The 22,517-nt window shown below is 49.0% G+C and overlaps 1 protein-coding gene across 1 annotated transcript in view; it reads left to right on the top strand.

Moving 5' to 3' along the window:
- PLXNA4 (plexin A4) overlaps nt 1-11,604 on the top strand; it is a 432,364-nt gene extending 420,760 nt beyond the window's left edge. The window contains exons 31-32 of the mRNA XM_070616607.1: nt 2,158-2,308; nt 4,374-11,604. Coding sequence (XP_070472708.1) covers nt 2,158-2,308; nt 4,374-4,469 — 247 coding nt within the window. The 3' untranslated portion in view covers nt 4,470-11,604. The remainder of the gene's footprint in view (nt 1-2,157; nt 2,309-4,373) is intronic.
- The last annotated feature ends 10,913 nt before the right edge of the window (nt 11,605-22,517 follow it).

Below are 22,517 nucleotides of genomic sequence, written 5' to 3'. Positions count from 1 at the left end.
CCTTCCCTTTCTAACACACATAGACAGATGTACTTTCTAAATTTTTTTTTTTTTGAGAAATGGACTGGGCTTTTAGTGCCTTGCAAGCCGTTGCAAAGGGACAGGGTGCTGGACATCTGCTGTCTCCGGTGGAGATGGTGGTCCCTCACCGGAGCTCTCACGCACCTCAGGGACCTTCAAGGCAGCAGTCGGAGTCCTGGTGCTGTTTGCAAAAGGCCTGGTGGCTCCATCCGTCAACCTGTGAAAGGAGTGTGGGCAGGTAGCACGAACAGCAGGAGTCGTGTCCCGTCAGTGGGAACCTGGGTTTCTCATCCTGGTCAGTCGCTCTGACTATCTGTGGGTGACAGAGTGTGACTGTCCGGAGGAGCCTCTGGACCCAGCCGTGCTACCAGCGCTGCATCTGGCTGCTGTCTGAGGAACCAGAAATGAGGAAGCATGTCTGTTCCTGTTTCTCACCAATGTGACCTGAGAAAGTAACCCTTGACCTACCAAACATATATGCTCAGTAGGCACGGAATCTGTGAGGGGACAGTGACACACATCTTGGGAGTGGCAAGGTTGGGAGCCACCGCTGAGGTCCCTGGGTCTCTGCTATAAAATGGAACATTGGCATTTATTGCCTTCCAGAAATAGTGGCAATGAATCGAGGCTCTCACTGGAACTTTCCTACCTGGAATGTCCTTACCCAGAACCCTGAGGAACCTGAGGCTGTGTTTGGGGGTGGGTTGCGAGCCTGGAGCAGAGTGGGCTGTTCTGGGATGGAGCAGAAGAAGCAGAATGAAATGGGACAAGGCACTGAGGGCCTGAGGGCTCTGAACATGGGGACAGGGGGTAGAGGACCCCACACTGAAAGAAGGTTGGAAAGAAGGGCAGTCTAAATGACACTGGAGGCAGGACAGGTCCGAGCACGGCTGCAGCTCAGAGTGTGGTGGCCAGCCCAGTCCTCGCAGGCCTGGGAATGCTGTGGTGGCAAATTGAACTGTCATTCCATTGCAGCCCTTGAGCATGATGGCTGGAGTTGCACATGAGTGCCACCTCTGCCAGCCTGTCACCCAACTCCTGGGCACTGATGGGCAGAGGTGGAGATGGGGGACGGACACAGGATGGATGGATTCATGGCTGGTGCAGTGAGAGGTACAGGGCCAAGGTCCAGGGTGAGATGGTACTGGAGCCTCTGAGAATGCCCCCTACACTCACCTGGTCATCATCACCTGCACTTACACTGGAGAGAGTGAGTGCTACTCCTGAAACTTTGTGCCCCAGGTGCCTCAACTGCCTCCCTCTAGTCCCCGCCCTGGCGACTGTCTCCACCACCCTCCTCTGTTCTAGGTTCTCAGGCCTGTTCTCCCAGCATTGAGGCCACAAGCATTCAATGCTGGCTGAGCCGGGATGCCGCCAGGCCTCCAGGTGTGGTCCCCGCTGTCCTGATGCCTCCCTGCTTTTGCACGTTCCTGGTGCCTTTGGTGTAACTCACAGCCAGCAAGCGCCAGGGAGTGGGTGGGGGTGGCTGTCTTTGGGGCACCAGGGCCCTTCATTCCTCATTAGGAAACTTCACAACTCCCCTCTGGCAGGGGAGTTTGGGTTTGCTGCATAAAATGTCAAATTGCAGAAATTAAAAATGTAAATGCTGGCATCTAATTAACCAGTTGACAGCAGTGCACAGCTGCAAGTGACAGTGACTGATTGCCTTCTGCCAGCCTCTCTCCCCAAGCAGCCCCGAGCCCTGCCCTCCTCCCGTTTAACCCCTGGAGAGGAGAGGACATCAGGGCAGAGCCCTCGGGCTCTGTGGAGGGGACCTCTTGCATCTATGGGCGGAGGGGTGGGGTGTAAGAGGTACACAAGAGACAGACTGGACCACTCTTGCCGGTAGCTACGAGCAAAGCCAATATAGGAGACGACCCATCCTTACTCCTGGCCCCACCTCTGTCCACTCTCTGACAGTGTCTGGGCCACTCCCCAAATCCCTTCCCTCTGTGCCTCCTGCATCCAGAGCTGCAGGGGGCTCTTCCTGGGCCAGACCCGGAAGCCCACTTCGGGGAGAGAGCCCACCATGCTTCCCAGAGGGTCACCCACAGGCATCCACGAGGAGTTTCCATCTCTCCTCTACTCCATATGCGTGGCTCCAGCTCCTTTCCTCCCCACTCCATCCCCTGGCAGGTATTACTCAGACATCGGGAAGATGCCTGCCATCAGTGACCAGGACATGAACGCGTATCTGGCTGAGCAGTCCCGGATGCACATGAATGAGTTCAACACCATGAGCGCACTCTCGGAGATTTTCTCCTACGTGGGCAAGTACAGCGAGGAGGTGAGCCCTGCCCTGCTCTGGGCCTGTTGGGAAGGACGGGGCAGCGACGGAGAAACCCCTGCCCACAGTAGCCTCTACGCACAAGAGCACCGCCCCAGACACCCCACCTCTGCTGGAAACTTGCTACCACCCAGGACCTGGGGGCTGAGCTCCCTGGACTGGGACACTAGAAACGGTCCATTCTCCAAATTCTGCACTAATCCCTGTTCTTCTCAGATATGTAGATCAAGTATCTGTTTCTTTCACTTTTTTATTTTTATTTCTTCCCCACTATTCCCTCTCTTGTATTTTTTCCATTTCTCCCTCTGATCTAATTCTCTTTAAAGGAGAAGTTCCCCACTCCCATGGGCAGGCCATCTGGTGCAGAGTGGAATGAAATGGAGTCAGAAGAGATACAGAACAGAGTAGAATGGAATCTATTTTTAGTTACCGTGTTCCCTTGTTGGAAAACCTCACCTGGAGTCATTGCCACTGCAGACATTGTAGCAGTTTCTGACCAGTACCAAGGTGCTTATAGGATATAAGTGTTCTTGGTCATGCAGGCTTAGACCAAGTGGGTTCAGAATCCATGCTCCCTGTGTCTAAGCAGAAGCACCCTCTCTGTGAATGGAAGGTAGTAACAGGAGCTGAAGCCAGTGCCTGGGTCCTCCAAGCCTTGTCACCGAGAGAGGGCCCAGGAGCCTCAGGTTAAGCTAGGAGCTCCAACGGGGCCCGGGGCCTGGTGTCCCACAGGCCATGAGTAGCACAGTGCTGTGAACCTCAGGTGAAGGGGAAGCCAGCAGTGGGTCCCTTAGGGGAGGGACCCCGGTGTCAGCCTGTGGGCCAGTGCTGGTCCAGAGCAAAGTTTTCACCTGTTGGTGGCCACCTGAGAGAAGTAAAGACGATGTAGAGTGTGCCAGTGTCTGAGGACAACTGCATCATCTTGGAAAGGACTGTACCTTAGTCTAAGTACGCTTGTCTACTGTTAGTGTTAAAATGTCCCATCCTTTGAAATATTGGTGCCAGTAACTGGCAGTTCTTGGCCAGCTAAGACGTTGGCAACTCTATCTTGGTCTCGCCAATTAAAAACACGTTAATTGGGCCAAGAAATCCGAAGCTCTGGGAGCCTCTCCCCTCCCCCTCGCCTTGCAGGCCCTGCTCCCTGAGGCCCCAGCACCAGTAGCTCCCACCCATTTGCCACGTGCCCCTCGCGGAGCAGGCGTTGTGCAAAAGGCACTCCTGTATGTTACTTGACTTTTCCTCTCCACTGGAGCTGTCCACAGCAGGACTAGGAGTTCCCACGTTCTACAGATGAGGAGATAAGGGCTCAGAGAGGTTGCAGGTTTTGCCCCAGATCACCCAGCTAGAGACCAGTGGAGCCATTCTTCAATCCCACATCTCCTGAGTCTGAGTCAAATCCTAACACATTTTCCATCACAGTCGCTCCCTGTCATTGTCCTCCACCAATCCTCTGACCTCAGAAAAGGCTTTGGCAGACATTATCCATCAGGTGTTAAAGCCAGTAAAGCTTAAGACATAACTCTTTGAGGGGGATTTGCTTTTTAACAGGCAAAGTGAAGCCAAATGACTTTCTAAATGTGGAATTTAGGGCTTTGGGGAGCTGATGGGGAAGATGCTCCTTTTCTGGAAGGAGGATGGGATTTCTTGATATCCACAAAGTCACATTCCCCCGAGACACTGAGCAGTGCACTTTGCACTGGGTGTGGAACTGTGCTGTTCAGCCTGCAGGTAACTGTAGCATCTCTGCACAGGTGTTTCTGCCCACTGGCAGCTGTCTTTCATGGGCAGTAAAATGTACACATTGATTCAGACGTACTGCAGTGTGTACTGGCATCCTGTGCTCATTGCTCATTGATGCACGGGTGCCCACAAGTCATACGCCATGCCGCAGTGCCCCCATATCTCCCCATCCCTGCTCCCCAGGATGCCTGCTTACTTTGCAACTTCACGTGTGCATCTTCACATGCACTCCTCCTCTGACTACGTCACCTTGTCTGCGTGTACCTTAAGAACACAGACATGTATGCACAAACTAGTAACCGCCCTCTTTTTGGCCCTTCAACAGATCCTCGGACCTCTGGACCACGACGACCAGTGTGGGAAGCAGAAACTGGCCTACAAACTAGAACAAGTCATAACCCTCATGAGCTTAGACAGCTGAGAACCGTCCTTCCAGGGCCCCCTGGAGGGAGGGACACACCAAGCCGTGCCTCAGTCTAGATTTTCATCTTTACCAAGTGCAAGTTCCGACTGGCATCAGCAGCATCCCCTAAGCAGCGCTGTCTCTCTCTCTCTGCCTTTTTCCGTCTCTCCCTCCTTCCTGGATCCCTTCTCTTTCACTTGCTCTGCCGACACAATTGAACCAAGCCACCAACCCTCAGTTAGTCCAGGATGGCCAGGCCCACAGCAAGGGGGATCTCTTTCCCAGATGACCCCATGCATCCGCAGCAGGGCCCAAACGTGGATGAGGAGCCATGGATAGAGGATGTTTCTATGCTGCTACTTCCCCTTCCCCTTCTTGAGGGCCCCCACATTGGTCCAAGCCTTGGCTGGGGAAGAGGCAATGAGCTCAGTATTATCTTTGCTGGGAAGACATCACCTGGCTCTCCCCACATTTCCGTCTCCAAGGGTCAGTCAGTGGTATGGTCCCTTTGCAACTGTGAGAAGAAAGGCCACAGCTCCTGCATGTGGCTGGAGTTGGGGGTGCCTGTGAGGATTTGGGAGGTGCCCTGCAAGCTGCCTCTCACTTGTTGGGTTGGCCTCCAGAGGCCTCCTTGTCCCCTTCCAGTCTTCTTGGGGCTCTTCAAGTGCCCATAGGGACCTGCCTGCCTATCTCCTCCCCTGCCTGTGGAAAGCCAGACAGGAAAAAGAATAGCAGTTACATTCCACCATGGAGATGCTCCTAACCTTATAATCTGGCTCGTAGTGGCAGAGGTACAACAAGGAGGGGGTGGAAGAAAAGAGAGTTGCATCTACCCTGGAAGCAGAATTTGTTGTTTTCCATTCATCCCCAAATGCAAATGAATCATGACCATAGTCATAGGTCTAATCCATTGCCAGATCCTCGATGCTGTCTAGAGAAAGCACCTCCATCCTCCTTGGTCATCGCTCATCAAGGGTCAATGTGAAATGCAGAGTGCATCCGGGAGATTCTACCTCCAGCTGTCTTCATGGCTTCCTCCCCACCATCCTGCCTGAGAACTCTATAGAAGGCTGGGGCACACAGCCTAGCCCCTGTCTCCCCTGCAGAATCTGGTGCCATTGCTATGCAGATGACTTTGTAGCTGGACTGTCCAGACCTCCTTGGGAATTATTTCATCAACATCTCAGCTGTCTCTTTAGTCGCTCTCTTCCTTCATCTCTTCATCATTGGCAGAAGTCATCATTGAAAGAAACACACTCAAGCACAGCCTCACAGAGACAAACCAAAAGGCCAGCCAAACTCAGCCCCTGGCTTGTCATGTCTGGGAGGGACTGAAGAGTCAAGCTGAAGGATCTGGCTGGAAATGGGAGGAGGGACACACAACTGACCTCAGCCCTGGCATCTGTTTTTCCATCAGTCCTTCTGTCTATGGATACATCATTATAGCCAGCCAAGCAAACGTGTGCTCAGACGTGGGTTACCTAGATGAGCAGGGGCTATGGTGAGAGATGGTCTAATGGAGGGCCATGGAAACCTATAATCTTGAAGGGAACTTAGATGCCGTCTCCACCTATGGTCCAGTCTCCTGCCATAAGCAAGAATGTCTCCTGGCAGCCCTGGTGTCAAGTTGTACACCACTGTGGGAGACAAGGAGAAGCATTGTCTAAGGTGGGGTTGGGGATGAGGGTTCCATGGTGTTGCCTTCACCCCCTGAGCATCAGGCATCATTCCCTGCCATCCACTCAAAAGGGGCCCTGCGTGGAAAGTGGGGGAGTCACACCATTTCCAGCGAAGTCTGTGAAGCGTCCTGTACTTTGAATGCTAGTCCCTTTGGATATGAATATGTGTGCGTGTGTGTGAGCCTATGTGCACGCACGCGCTTGTATGTATGTGTATCTGTCTGCCCCAGGAGTAGGCAGAGAGCCCAGAAAGATTTCTTGTCCTGTGTGGGGGATGTTGACGTGTTTTCCTTCTCTACCCTTGCTCAACATTCCTCCTGCAGCTTTGGGACATTCAGTGCTTGCCTTTGATGCTGAGTGTGGATGGGTGGAAGGAGAGGGCCCCTGTCCGGAGGAAATCAGGGTCGTCACTGGCCAAGGGAGGCCTGGACTTGACTGGAAGCCAGGTGATGGTGACCCAGAGCAGGGCATCGTGTGGCATCAAGGAGGACAAACAGTGAATAAAACACGAGTAACCTAACCAACAAGAAGAGAATGGGAAAATATGCATGTCGGGGTTGGGAAAATAACCAAAGGTTTTGGCAGATGAAGTGCCAGGTGAAGAAGCATGGAATTCCTACCCTGGAGCATTTGACTTCCTCCCAGGCAGCCACAGGCCCTGGTAGGCCAGGAAGGAGCGTGCGGGAGGCGGGCTGACTCCTCGCCACTAAAATATTTTTGCACATGTGAAGGGTTGGGGAGAAGAGAGACACAAACATATTTAACACAGATTTGCTGAATGGAAGCTCTGTGTGTGCGCATGTGTGTGTGTGTGTGTAAGAGCATGTATGTGTGTGAGCGCGTGTATGAGTGAGTGTGTTTTGATTTATTTTTTAAGTTTTGCACAGTTAGAGAAAAAGATGAACAAGCAGAAAAAAGACTGTTATCACAGTTCTGCGGAAGCTTTTCTTTTTTACCGCATTATTATTCTTGTTATTGTTCCTTTGTCGGTACAGAACTTTTTTTCTCCATGTTTCTGTTGTAAGAGAAACTTCAGACACCTCAGAGAATCATAAATGTCAGGAAGAAAGAGGACGACCATCTCCTGGCTCTCCTCGGTTCTCCCGGGGGAGGGCATCTGACTTTAATCGGTGGCTGGGTGTTGCTGGCACTTTATCTCTGGCCTGTTAGGGAACAGAGAACTAGCACAGTCACGCTGAGCCACGACTCATCTTGCCTGTAGAAATTCTTTCCTTTGGCTATTTGTTTGTTTTCCCTTTTTTTTCGTTTACATCGTTGGTGCACGTGTGATGCATTTCAAAGTAAAGACAAGGCAGCAGTTTCAAAAAGCTGTTCTTTCCCCTAAATCTTCTTCCTAAAACTCCCCTTGGCATCCGCCATCTCCTCCTGGCAGGTGAGAGACCCCGAGAGCTGCCCTGGCCACATGTGGGCCAGCACGCACCAGAGAAGGGAATGGGGCAGACGGGGTCCTGTGGAAGGGAGGGCCCCTCCCCCTCCCTCTGTCACGGTGAACATGCAGGGTCACAGTTCTGTTTAAGGTGGAAGCTTTATTTGATTCCTTGAGTCGAGTCCTGGGCAGAGCAGGGGAGAAGAGGCCCTTTCTCTCACCTCCCCCTTCATTTTCACCTCCTGCATCCTCCACCCATTGAGACCACTAGGGTCCAAAATGGTACCAGGAGATCAGGCAGTTGGAATAACTGAGCTGGGTTGGGTGGGGAGCTTGACTGTTGGAGGGAGAGGGGCTGAAGGCGGTTGGTGGTGGGCAGGTGGGGAGCTTGGGGGTCCTGAATTTAAAAGAATGGACAGATAGAAGCTGAGAAAGGTAGCTGTAGGCTGGTCGTTTCTGCTGGGCACAAGTCTCCCCAGGGACGTGCTTTTCCATTCTTTGTCCTTCCTTGTAAGGAGAGACCCTGACATTCCTTGGTAACTGCAAGTGGTGCCAGTAAGTGAAGTTGGCTGTTGTGTCTGTTACTTCCTCAGGAATTTTTTTTTTTTCGCCTTCTTTCAATGTGGTTTTAAATTTGGGGACTGAGGATAACCTGAATGTCCCACAGGCCAAGATATGTTTACACCTCCAGAGTGACGTGCACACCAAGAGGCAGCCCCACAGCCTCCCTCTTGTGAGCTTGTGGGTCGGTGAGTGGGGCCCAAGATGCTTGAGAGAGAGAAGTCGTCCTAAACAGGTCCCAAAGTTTGAGGCAGACTGGCCAGGACTGTGCCCAGGCAGAAGCGTGAGTTGTCCACAGGTGAGGTCTCTGACCTTCCTCCCTCAGCCTCAGCTCTCAGCTCCCAGCCCAAAGTTAATGTCGGTGTCCTGTCCCAGTGCCCACCACCCCAACTCCCCCCAGATCCTCCCTCTCTTGTCCCCATTGCATGTCTGGCTTCTGAGTTTGCCCCTCCCCCAGCACAGAGGCATGTGCCCCCTTGTCCCTCTTGCCCGCCTCCTGCGCGCAGCCTCTGGCCCAAGGCCATGTGTCCACTACAGTACAGGAGTTGCCTAGCCCCTCAGTGGATAGCTCAGCCCTCACAGTCTAGCCCTCTGGGACGGCCCTGGGGCCCCCCACCCTCCCAATTCTGCCTCCATGAGCGGTCAGGGCTCCCTGGTCCAACCAAGGCCCTGTGGGTGTCCCACAAGAGAAGCCACAAGTGATGATTTCCCAAATGACCTCTCCTCTAAGAGCCGAGTCCTGCTGATGTTTCCAGAATCCTAAACAATGCTGGGATGAGTCCAGGGATTAGCAACCCCTGCTTTGACCTAAAAGGGAAAGCCTCATTTTTCACCTGTCTTCTTTCTCAGGACTAAGGGGGCACTTCTTTTGGCATTACAGGATGCAAAGTCAAATACTTAACCTAGTGAATGTTAAGGTTGATCATTACTAATCAAGGACAAACTTTCCTGCCTCACAGCGAGCCCAGGAGGGAGGGGAGACGCACGGAGGCACTCTGCAGGCAGAAGGCCGTAGACACTCCTTTCTCGGTCCTGGACCACAGCGCTTCAGGAATGGGCCACCCCAGTGAGCGGTCCCAGCCCAGAGGCCTCTGAGAGGCCTTTCTGTGAGTGTATAACCTCCAGGTACCACAGTCTCCACCAGCGCTCAGAGAGGACCCTGCTCCAGGCAGATCTGACTCCTTCTGAGCCTTTCTTCTTGCTCCCAATTCTCACCAAGATCTCCTCTCAGCCCCTCCCTCTTCCTGTCAGCTCATAGGACGGGCTCCTGAGGGCCTCGACCCCTCAGCCCCTCCCTTTTTCTTTATACTGTATGTGGAGTGTTTATTTGGGATTTGCAGTTGTTTATCTTTTGTTTGTGTATTTTAAGAGTACAAGATAAAGGAGGAAGCCCAGGTGTAAAGTCCCAATTACTGGGGGGAGGAGAGAAACAACGCGGTTTACCTGTAACTTCCAAGGGGATGAGGAGACCCTCAGGGCCAGTGGCAGGAGGGTATTCCCCGGGTGTGGACGTGCCGGGGGAAGCATCCTCCATGGCTGCTAATATACTTGGTGCTTCCCCTGCCTCTTCGATGGCTGGAGCCCACAATGCTGCTCCCTTCTCCTCCCATCACCTCACCCCCACGGGTGGAACAAACAAGAGTCTTATTTCACAGAGTGGGAAGCTGAGGTACAGCCACAAGGGACGCTGAAGAGGCCTCTCCTGAGAGAGGCTGCCCCACCCCGAGCCTCTTCTCCTCATGGTGCTCGGAGGAGACCCTCTACTGCGAAACTAAAGGACCCTTCCTCCCGTTCGGAAAGGCCGCTCTGCGGTGAAAGTTTCAGACATTCAAGGGAGACCATTTTTTTTGTAACTATAAATCTTTGCTCCCAAATACAATTATTTGTTTTATTAGGGGGAGTATCCAACTTTATAAAATATATAGGATTTTGGCTTATAAAAATAATACCTACTCATTAGAGTCCCAATTAAATTTCTTGAGTAGACCAGTGACTACCCCAAAGCAAAACAAAACAAAACAAAACAAAATCCCTAATGAATAAAAAGAGATTTCTGTTTGTATTGGCAGAGATAGTGAGGTGGGCCATGGGCCCGGGGGTCCTTGGTCGGCAAGCCCACCTTCCCTCCCCTCCGCCTCTGTTACTGCTGTCCAGTCCTGGCTTTCCGGGCTGCCCCTGGTGTTGGCGAATCCTACACAGTTCTCATCAGTCAACTTCCCCCAAACTGCAGGGAGAGCCTGTTAGGGATGGGTCGTGGAAGGACCCAGGTCCTCTTCCCCGAGAATGCAAACGTTCATGGCAAATAGGTGTATGCAGCTCATCTTCCACCGGTTTCTTTATCTGGAATTAGAACTTCTTCTGTTAGTATCTTTGCTCTTACGATGCAAGCACATTTTGGAAGGGCTGCCTTACAAAAGTAGAATTCAAAACAGGGCATACAGTTAAAGAGCAATGCAAAAGACACTTAAGAGACTGAGACCACTTTACCAAATAGGACTATTGAGCGCAATTCAGGCACACGGCTGAGTTGGGATAGTGTCCTCGTGTGTTCTCCTTCCCTCTTCCTCCCCCAATATTCCCGTCAGCTTGTTGGCTCATTAAACTTTCCGTTCTTTAAAAAGAAAAGCTAGTTTACCTCAAAGAATCTTGTTTCCATTTGGAAACCAATGGCTTTGTGTTTTAGAGTGGATGACCCTCCTCTCCATCACTGCCTGCCTGGGCCTGGTGTCCTTGAGGCCCAGGGTCTGGCTTAGTCACATGTTGGCTGTGCTGACCAAGAACAAGAACCCCAGGCCCTGAGATGGGAAGGAAGAATTGGATGCAGCTGCCCTCCTCCCCACTTTAGCTTGTAGAGACCAGCCTATTTCTTCCATCAGGGTCCTGCCATGTTACCATAGCAACCAGCAACTCCAGGGTACCGCAACAGACAGTGGCTTAGTGAGCCAAGGCGTGGAGGGAGAGGAGTTTGGCCTGGTCAGATGACCCAGAGTGAAGTCTCAAACACTAGAGGAAAGGGAAGGAAAAGGAAAGATGGATGGGTGGTTTAAAGAACAGGCAGGGACCTTTGAGCACCAGAAAGAAGCCACCGAAGGGTGGTCATTCCTGCTCCAGTCACCCCCTTCCCGCTGCGCCCCACTTCAGTTTCCATAAAGCTCCCACCTTGAACACTGACCCTTTGTTAGAACAAAGCAAAACATATCTTTAGACAACAGTGTTATAATGAGCCTCAAAGATAGGTGGATGAAATCTATTAGAGGAAGGGGTCTTCTGGTTTTGATTTTTAAAGAAGAGTATCCTAGTAAGATTGAAAAAAAAAAGATTTTAAAAAAAAGTTTTTAAAAAGGAAACCTATGCTATTTAAATTGGAGCCCAGTTGTAACTTGGTAAAGGCAAGCTTCTGTACCTTTGTTATAATTAATTGTATACCTGTGTATGTAAATATAAGGCATTCCTATTTTGCAGTTCAGAACAAAAAAAACCTATTTGTAATATAGAATAAAGTTTATTAAAAAATAATAAAACTGCAGTTTGGGATTTGGGATCTTTATGTGTCTGGCTGGAAGGGGGAGGGAGATGGGAAGGGGGAGAGGCCATAAGTAGGCGGTGGTGGCCTCTACAGTGTGGAGTTACGACACCTTCTCTCTCCAGCTACGTGATGTCTAACTCAAACAGCCAAGATGCATCCTTTTACTTAAGGCTCTGTCCTCAGTTCTGAAGCAGATGTCTCTGGAGGCAGAACGCTTCAAGCTAGGAGAGCACCCGTACTCCCAGTCAGTGCCGCCAGCAGACAGCACTTTAGTACGGAGCCCAGACAGCCTCTGACTCCCTCTCAACACAGCCCTCCAGGCCCACGCTCTGGAGAGAACACCAAGGTCACCATCCCTGCTTCAAGTCTTGGCAAGCACCACCGAAGTGTGAATGTTTTATCAGTTCTCCTCCTCCATTTCGATAGAGGGTGGCAATCTTGGCCCCGGTTTTGCCTATAGGGTAGAAATAGGATGGCGAGAAGGAAAATAAAAAGGGTGGCAGGGGAGGTAGGGAGCAGCGGAGAAGACGGCACGTCTGCCCAGCGCACACTTCTGTCTATGGCCCAGATCTGTAGGCTGAGGGAAGGGAAGCGAACGCAGATGGAGCATGAGCCCCGGCCTGGGCCCAGGAAATCCATATCATGCGCTCTTCATCCAACTGGGTGCTGTGGGCAGACGCTTTCCCTCTCGAAGCCTCGGGTCAGCAGATGGAGAAGGCTGAGTGATATATCTCCAGGAAATCCCAATCTTCTTATTTAAAATGAAAACCATGAGAGAAGAGATTCAGGAAGGAAGCAGGATAAGGAAGGAGAGATAGATACTCTGAAAGAGGTTGATGAAGGAAGGAAGGGATGCAGGAAAGAGGAGCGTGGAGGAGATGTAAGACAGACCCTGGGGCACCCAACAGCTGATAAAACTTCAGGCAAATTCTACCCTCCCCTACTGCCTGCTGCCCCTCAACCACCAACCCTTAAGCTCCTAGAATTAGTGACCGCGAGACCTAGCACAAACTGAATGGATTGAAATCAACCAAAGTGGGTTTTCTTAGTAGTTCAGATTCACAAGGAAAGTATAATTCATGAACAGGAAGATCTTCTTCCCTTCTCCTGAATAGAAGGCAGGACGTGTGATCTTGCTCAAAAGTTCAGATTGGAATTCCACATACCATCAAGTTCCTGTTGTGTCCTCAGACCCCTTTACCTATATGGTCCCATGTTTTATCACGATCAACAAGCATGACCTTGAGCAGATCACCTCTCTGTAATTTTTGTCTCCTTATCCATAAACTGAAGACAGTTCTAACTGCACTATGAAACCCAGGACATGGTGGGGACGGCTGATTCAGATAACTAAAGTGAAAAAGACCTCGTGCACTATGAAGGGTCGTACATGCATGGAGTACTGTTATTAATCATCAAAATGACATTGTACAAACAATAGAGTGGATTGGACCTGGGCCCTCAATAACAAATTTAGAGTGGATGCTGTATGAGTCTGCTTGGCTGCCATAACAGAATATGAGTCTGGGTGGCTTAAACAACAGGTACTTATTTTCTCACAGTTCTGAAGCTAGAAGTCCAAGATCAAGGGGCCGGGGTTGGTTTCTGGGGAGACCTGTCTTCCTGGCTTGCAAACAGCTGCCTTCTGTGTCCTCACATGGTTCCTCCATGCACACATGCCTGGACAGAGATCTGCTGTCTCTTCTCCTAAGCACACCAGTCTTATCAGATTAGGGCCCCACTCTTACGACTTCATTTAGCTTTAATTACCTCCCTAATGGCCCTTCTCCAAATACAGTCACATTGGGGCTTAGGGCTTCACCATATGAATTGGGGGGGACACACAATTCAGTCCATAACAGATACCTTACGTATTCATTGCAAAAAAGTAAATATATAACACCTTATGAAATATGCATATTTTTTGATCGTTAGACTATGAGATTATTCAAGGCAGAGACCATATCTCAGTTGAGTTTGTTACCCAAGCTGAATGAGTGTCCAGCACAGAGCAAGGGCTCAGTGAATCATGAATGGATGGAGGGACGGACAGAGGGAGTACGATGAGGAGAAAGCAATCAGCTACAAAGTTGGTCATTGGGTCATCTCCCCCAATGTGACCAACATGCTCGCCATTATTTCCCATATTAGGCCACACCCCCTCCCATGAATATTTTATCTTTAGGAAACTAATTCTTGAGTTGCAGCCAGTGGCTGTCTTTTGCAGGTGAAGAGAGCAGTTGTTGTGGTCAAAACGTCTCCCTGGATTGGTAGAGCTGCTCCTCGTCAAGCAGGGTAGATGGAGGCAGGTGTAGATCACTTCCACACCAATCACCTTCTCTAGACCTGTCCTGCTTTTGTTTTACTAAAACTCCCACTTTTGAACACTGACCTGGAGCCTACAGGTCTGCTTGGATTATCTGCTAAAGCTGAAGGCAGGGGTGTGAGGTTGGGCCCATGCACAGGGCTATCTGGCAGATTGTGTCACTCTCCAACAGTATCCACATGCCCTCCCTGAATGAGCATTATGGTTTCCCACCCCAGTAAAGGTAGGCTAGCCAAGCCATTTGCTTTGGGCCAAAAATACAAGCACTAGGGATGTATGTCACCTGCAGCGCTCCATCAGCCTGGACCACAGAGTGGGGACAATGATGACACAGAGCAGAGCCACCAGATGACCCTGATGGTTATGTAGTGTGAGTAAAAAATAAACCTTTGGTGGGAGGGCTGTTTGTTACTGCAGCATAACCTAGACTACCCCAATTGCTACAGGGCACAAGAAATTTAACCTGACCAGTAAGTAGCCCTTTAGTTGACAGGTGAGGTATGAAATCTCACCTTTCACCTCCAGAGAATTATTCTTTTGACCTAAGTCTTTTTTTAAAAGACGTTATTGGCTAATCACACTCAATCTAAATCATTTTGTGGAAGTTCCTAATTTTCCTGAACTGGATTTTGGACAGATTAGGGAAGACTCAGAAAAAGCAAGAACAACTCTGTAGAAAACAGGAAAGAAGGAAGTGGAGGGGAGGGGAGGTTATGAGTGGAGGGAAATTCGGAGGAGTAAGAGGGTCAAGGTGGACAGCACGTTTGCCAGCTCTGGGCTGGAAGTTTTCTGCCTGGTCCTCACCCAGCCTGCCTATGGTGGTGGAGAGTTTTCAGCTGGGGCAGAAGTCCCAGCACCCACACCCCACACTGCCCTCAGGAGAAGCTGTATTTCCCATCTAGGGCTGAATCCAACCAAGGTCATTTTAAAACATAACCTATGGTTTTCTGTATACTTAGATTTTGGTCAATGATCAACTTCCAAGAAAGCAGAGAACTCATCCTTTCCAGGGGTACAGACCACATTCTCAACACAGGTCCTTGCTCAAGATGGCAGCCTCTTTAGGAGGCCGGAAATGACAGTTCCTCGTGATGCTTAGAAAGGTGCATCCACACACAGATGCTGCCTTTTCTCGGCAGCACCTTTTGCTGCCTGATTCTAATAAAGATCTGATGGCCCCTCAAAGATACAGGCAAGGGAGAAACTCATGCCCCCCAACAGAAGGGGGGCCCTTCTTGCCTGTGTACCACATTGGAATACAGACCTGGGCAGCTGCTTCCCCGCATTCCGAGTCCCCCAACCATTGCCTGAGTAAGCCTGTCTAACCCTAGGGATGCAAAGCCAGGGCCTAGGGGGACAGGAAGCTGGCAGGTCACTAGGGATGCGCTCTCAGCCTCATTCACCAGGAACACATCCTGTTTCCACAACTAAAAGGACCGGATCATGGTGTCCCCCTCAGGTGTGCCTGCCTGCACTGCCCCCAACTCCACACTGCCCTTCTCATTCCTTCTCCCACTGTAGTTTGCTTCTGCTCAATGAACTCCTGTGGGCAACACAGGCTGATACGCCACAGGCTCTGAACTGTGTGAGCACCTCATCTGTACAGATAGCTGTGACTTTGATCCCCAAAACCAGTTTCCTGATCCCCCTTTTACAGCCTGGACATGTTCTCTGCATAGAGTAATGGGGAAGACCCTGCCCATCACTGCCCAGCGCTGTTACCTTGCACACATTCCTCATTGCCTCCAAATCTTGGTTCTCTCATCTGTAAAGATGAGAATCATATCACCTTCCTCACAGAGAGATGTTGAGAGGGTCAAGCAAGGTAAGGGGTACACGGAACTAAGAGCAAGTCTTGACGTCTTGTAAGTCTTTAGTAGATGGTAGGGTGTAGTACCGAGTGACAGCCTCCTGAAGGAAAAATCCCACGTGTTGTCTGGCTAGCCCTAGTTTGCGGACCGCACTCAGCACATTGTAGTCGCTCTAAAAATGTTTGCTAAATGAATGAATAAAGCAAAGTTGGTACAAGAATCTTTCAATTGCCCAAATCCTGAAATGGAAGTATAGACTATAGCTTCCCCATAAAATATAGGAATGGATAACTAAAAATGGTAAATGGCTGAGTTTTCCCCAAAAGCAGAGCCTGAGACAAGAGCTTGTGAGTAGGTGGCTTATTTGGAGATACGGTCCTGAGAAACAGAAGTGGGGGTAGAGGAATGAGGACAAGCCAGTTCAAGGGTATGTTATTAAGGTGGTCCTCACAGTGGACAGCGGGACTTAATCCCCCTTGGCCCTCTAGGAATGGTAGAGGGCCCCTCAGAACGTGTCCACTGGCTTCCATCCCCCACTGCTCAAAGGGTGCCAGTGGACTGTTCACACCCTCCACTTTTTTTTGCAAGTGTATAGGAATGGCTAAGTGGTTCCCCCACCAGAGACCCCAGTGGTAGGAGCAGAGGAGCCCTGGAGCAGAAGGCAAGGGAGATGCAGGGTCTGTCCCCAAAGCAGATGCTGTCAGGCTCCATGTGCATGCCATCTAGTGCTATGGCAACAGCTGGGGTTGAAAGGTGGGTCAAGAGGGTTTGACATGGGGCACAAGGGAAAACGACAGCACAATATGGAATCCTTTAAAACCCTTAAGAATTCTACAAAAGCAAGATTAAAGTCGTTTCAAAAAGTATTTTCTTGGTAAAAGCCCTCAATTTTCTTCTACCTCTTCACTTTTCCCTTACTTCCATCACCATCTGCAGTCACTGCCTTTTCTCCTCCTTTCCATTAATCACAATGAAACCAAGTTTTTATTCCACCTTGAAAGTTATGACATATGAGATAAGGAAAGAACATCAAAGCAACCCCCAGACGTGGGTGTTGGTGAGGGTGGGACTTGCTCGCTGGCTCTGTGACTCTCAGAGCGACCATGCGATTGAAGGTTCCCCAGCACCTTCTGTCTTCTCTTTGGCGCGGCACAATTAGCACCTGATCTGCACGGCTGTAGCCTCTAATTGCCCGCGATGCGCCGCTCAGCACTTTAACAGAATCAGCGCCGATATGTACATGATAATTTTATTCCCTAATAATTTCACCTTTTTTATGTCCTGTCCCCTCGATTCAGTAATAAACCAGATCTTACGTTTCTTTTATTATGAACTCAAGGCTGGACACTTAGTAATAAGATAAATGCCTGTTGTTTGCTCTAAAACTGGGCCACAAGATCCGGCAACTGAAGAAGATCACGTGATGAAACCACACTGATCCTGCAGACAAGGTTTTCTAAATGACCTTAGTCTTCCGTAGCCTAGCAATTAAAAAGTTAGCTTCCTTCAGAAAATGTAGTGCTGATAGGGTATTGGAGGAGATAAAGAAGTGAATACAGAGAGGAATTCCAAGATGGCACCGTGAGTAGTCCTCTTTGTCTCTCGCCCTTCGAGTCTACAATTATTTGGACACTTATCGCTTGACAAAGGATATCCAGACAGCATCTCAGGACGTCTGAGACACCCACGCGACTATACATCGGAAGGCGGACGGACTTTCCTCCGGGAGGATGTGGAAATAGGTGAAAACTCTCCGACCCCGACGGGCAGCCTAGTACCCGCAAGCGGCTTTCTTCCAACGGACGCCCCCAGAGGATCCACACACATCTAGGGCAGGAGCGAGAACACAACAGAGGAGCGACGGTGGAAACAGGTGACCAGAACCCTACTTAAACCCCCCGCAATTACTCCTAAACGCAGAGGGAAACTTTGGAGTTGCACACCTGAGCCCGCGGGGAGAGTCTCTCCCCGCCATTGGCGGGGAGACCCAGCCTGGTGCTCGGGGCGCCCGGAGGGTCCCAGAGAGAGACACGGAGGGCACGGAGGTCTCCCAGCTGCCGTTGCCCGCCCTGTGGGACTAGGGATTGCCGGAGATCTCGGAGAGGACGGGGGTGGGGGAACTTTCAAAGGCCGGTCCGGCGACCCGGTGGAGAAGCGCCGGAGCTCCGCCAGGCAGCAGACAAAACTCTCTGTCTGCCGTTAGCAGAGGGGCCACGCTGAGCATTCAGGGCTCCCGGCAGAGGCCCGGAGAGAAGCCCAGAGGGCGGGGCGACCCCCAGCTGCCGTTGCCCGCCCCGTGGGACTAGGGATTGCCGGAGATCTCGGAGAGGACCGGGGCGGGGGAACTTTCAAAGGCCGGTTCGGCGACCCGGAGGGGAAGCGCCGGAGCTCCGCCAGGCAGCAGACAAAACTCTCTGTCTGCCATCAGCAGAGGGGCCACGCCCAGCATTCAGGGCTCCCGGCAGAGGCCCGGAGAGAAGCCCAGAGGGCGGGGCGACCCCCAGCTGCCGTTGCCCGCCCGGTGAGGCTAGGGATTGCCGGAGATCTCGGAGAGGACTGGGGCTGGAGAGAGTTCCAGAGACCCAGCTTAGTAGCCTAGGGGGAAACCCTACAGGCTCACAGAAGCCTTAGGGAAAGCCTCTGCACAGCACCAGTAGAAGGCACCCAGCCGCCAGCCACAAGGCTGGAAGACCCCAGGGCAAAAGCAGCATAGCTAGGTGTACTAACCACAGACTGTAGAAGATGCCAATAGCTCTCCTGCGACCCATAGAGGACAAGTGAGATTTGGTGGGTGCCGACAGCAACGGAGCGACAAATATAAGTGATCCCACCCCTGGCCGCTGGAAAAGCCCATAACACCGTTGCAGACCCCAAGGAGAGAGCACATCTAGGTGGGCAACAACAGTAGGCACCTGCAGCCTGAAGCCCCCCGTGACGGCCCCCACGGCAGAGGAGGGAATCCAAAGGGCCACTGTGGCTACGAAGAGGGGCCCAGGCCCAGTTAGCAACTACGGACAGGGTTCCTGGTTGGTGAAGTATAAACAGCTGCTCCCCCCACCGCAGCAGCTGAAACAAGTGAAAGGAGCAACTAAACTCTATCTCCATGCGGAGGCACAAATCAACATCATCAAGCAATATGAAAAAATACATTAAATCTCCAGAACAGAAAGAAAGTAACAAATACACAGAAAACAATCCCAAAGAAAATGAGATATATAACCTAAATGATGATGACTTCAAAACAGCCATCATTAAAATACTCACTGAGTTAAGAGAGAATTCTGACCGACAACTCAACGAGTTCAGGAGCTATGTCACAAAAGAGTTTGATACGATAAAGAAGAACCAAACAGAAATATTGGAAATGAAGAACACAATAGAGGAGATTAAGAAAAATCTAGATGCTCTGAACAGTAGGGCCGATAATATGGAGGAAAGAATTAGCAATTTGGAAGATGGCAATATAGAATTGTTGCAGGCAGAGGAGGAGAGAGAAGCAAGACTTAAAAGAAATGAAGAAACTCTCCGAGAATTATCAGACACAATTAGGAGATGCAACGTAAGGATTATAGGTATACCAGAGGGAGAAGAGAAGGAGAAAGGGGCAGAAAACCTATTCAAAGAAATAATGGCTGAGAACTTCCCAAATCTGGTGAGGGAGATGGATCTTCAGGTGACAGAAGCCAATAGATCTCCAAACTTTATCAATGCAAGAAGACCAACTCCACGGCATATAGTAGTGAAGCTAGCAAAAGTCAACGACAAGGAGAAAATATTAAGGACAGCCAGGCAAAAGAAACTAACCTACAAAGGAACCCCCATCAGGCTATCAGCAGATTTCTCAGCAGAAACTTTACAGGCTAGAAGAGAGTGGAATGATATATTCAAAAATCTGAAGGACAAAAACCTACAGCCGAGAATTCTCTACCCAGCGAAAATATCCTTCAAATACGATGGAGAAATAAAAACTTTCCCAGATAAACAAAAATTAAGGGAGTTCATTGTCACAAAACCTCCTCTTCAGGAAATCCTCAGGAAAACCCTCATTCCTGAAAAATCCAAAAAAGGAAAGGGGCTACAAAACCAAGAGCAGAGGAGATAAGTAGAAGGACAACAACAGAGAGTAGCAGCTCTACATCAGAACAGATTAAACCATGGGACGAGAAACAAAGGAAACTGAAGAAAACCGGAAAACAAGACACAAAATGGTAGTGGTAGGCCCCCACGTCTCAATAATCACTCTAAATGTAAATGGATTGAACTCCCCAATCAAAAGACACAGAGTGGCAGGATGGATCAAAGAACAAGATCCAACAATATGCTGCCTCCAGGAAACACACCTCAGCCCCAAAGACAAACACAGACTCAGAGTGAAGGGATGGAGAACAATACTCCAAGCTAATAATGAACAAAAGAAAGCAGGTGTCGCTATACTAATATCAGACAAGGTAGATTTCAAAGCAAAACAGATAAAGAAAGACAAAGAGGGACAGTATATAATGATAAAAGGGACTCTCCACCAAGAAGACATAACACTTATAAATATATACGCACCCAACACAGGAGCACCAAAATTTGTAAAGCAACTCTTAATAGAACTAAAAGAAGACATCAACAACAATACAATAATAGTAGGGGACCTCAACACACCATTAACACCAATGGACAGAACATCCAGACAGAAAATCAACAAGGAAATAATAGAATTAAATGAAAAATTAGACCAGATGGACTTAATAGATATATATAGAACACTTCATCCAAAAACAGCAGGTTACACATTCTTCTCAAGTGCACATGGAACATTCTCAAGGATCGACCATATTTTGGGAACCAAAGCAAACATCAATAAATACAAGAGAGTTGAAATAATATCAAGCATCTTTTCTGATCATAACGCTATTAAACTAGAAATCAACTACAAGAAAAAAGCAGAGAAAGGTGCAAAAATGTGGAGACTAAACAACACGCTTCTCAACAAACAATGGATCATTGAAGAAATTAAAGAAGAAATCAAATATTATCTGGAGACAAATGAAAATGAGAACACGACATACCAAATCATTTGGGATGCAGCAAAAGCAGTCCTAAGAGGGAAATTCATCGCAATACAGGCTCACCTCACTAAACAAGAAAAAGCTCACGTAAGCAACCTCAAACGACACCTAACAGAACTAGAAAAAGAAGAACAAACAAGGCCCAGAGTCAGTAGAAGGAGGGAAATAATAAAAATAAGAGCAGAAATAAACGATATTGAAACAAAAAAGACAATAGAAAGGATCAATGAAACAAAGAGTTGGTTCTTCGAAAGAATTAACAAAATTGACAAACCCCTAGCCAGACTCACCAAGAAAAGAAGAGAGAAATCACAAATTAATAAAATCAGGAATGACAGAGGAGAAATCACAACAGATACCAATGAAATACAAGAGATCATAAGAGAATACTATGAAAAACTATATGCCAACAAATTGAACAACCTGGAAGAAATGGACAAATTCCTAGACTCCTACAATCTCCCCAAACTGAATCAGGAAGAAATGGAGAATCTGAATAGACCAATCACAAGTAAGGAAATAGAAACGGTAATCAAAAACCTCCCCAAAAACAAGAGTCCAGGACCAGACGGCTTCTCTGGAGAATTCTACCAAACATTCAAAGAAGACTTAATACCTATTCTCCTCAAACTGTTCCAGAAAATTGAGAAAGATGGAGAACTCCCTAACACATTCTATGAAGCCAACATCACTCTGATCCCCAAACCTGACAAGGACAACACAAAGAAGGAGAACTACAGGCCGATATCACTGATGAACATAGATGCAAAAATCCTCAACAAAATTTTGGCAAACCGATTACAGCAATACATCAAAAAGATTATACACCATGATCAAGTGGGATTTATACCAGGGACACAGGGATGGTTCAACATCCGCAAGTCAATCAACGTGATACACTACATCAACAAAATGAAAACCAAAAACCACATGATCATCTCAATAGATGCAGAGAAAGCATTCGACAAGATCCAACACCCATTTATGATAAAAACCCTCAGTAAAATGGGTATAGATGGAAAGTACCTCAACATAATAAAGGCCATATATGATAGACCCACAGCCAACATCATACTCAATGGACAAAAGCTGAAAGCCATCCCTCTGAGGACAGGAACAAGACAAGGGTGCCCACTTTCACCACTCCTATTCAACATAGTTCTGGAGGTGCTGGCCAGAGCAATTCGGCAGGAAAAAGAAATAAAAGGAATCCAAATAGGTAACGAAGAAGTAAAACTCTCGTTGTTTGCAGACGACATGATCTTATACATAGAAAACCCCAAAGAATCCACAGAAAAACTATTAGAAATAATCAACAACTACAGCAAAGTAGCAGGGTATAAAATTAACGTGCATAAATCAGTAGCATTTCTATACACTAACAATAAACTAACAGAAAAAGAACTCAAGCACTCTATCCCATTCACAATCGCAACGAAAAGAATAAAATACCTTGGGATAAACTTAACCAAGGAAGTGAAGGATCTATACAATGAAAACTACAAGACTCTCTTGAAAGAAATAGGCGATGACATAAAGAGATGGAAAGACATCCCTTGCACATGGATTGGAAGAATAAACATAGTTAAAATGTCCATACTACCTAAAGCAATATACAGATTCAATGCTATCCCAATCAGAATCCCAAGAACATTCTTCACAGAAATTGAACAAACAATCCTAAAATTCATATGGGGCAACAAAAGACCGCGAATTGCT

Source organism: Equus przewalskii, chromosome 4 (assembly GCF_037783145.1).
Source record: "Equus przewalskii isolate Varuska chromosome 4, EquPr2, whole genome shotgun sequence".
Classification (NCBI taxonomy): domain Eukaryota; kingdom Metazoa; phylum Chordata; class Mammalia; order Perissodactyla; family Equidae; genus Equus; species Equus przewalskii.
The sequence above is the reverse complement of the archived record's forward strand: the minus strand, read 5'-3'. Positions and strand labels throughout refer to the sequence as shown.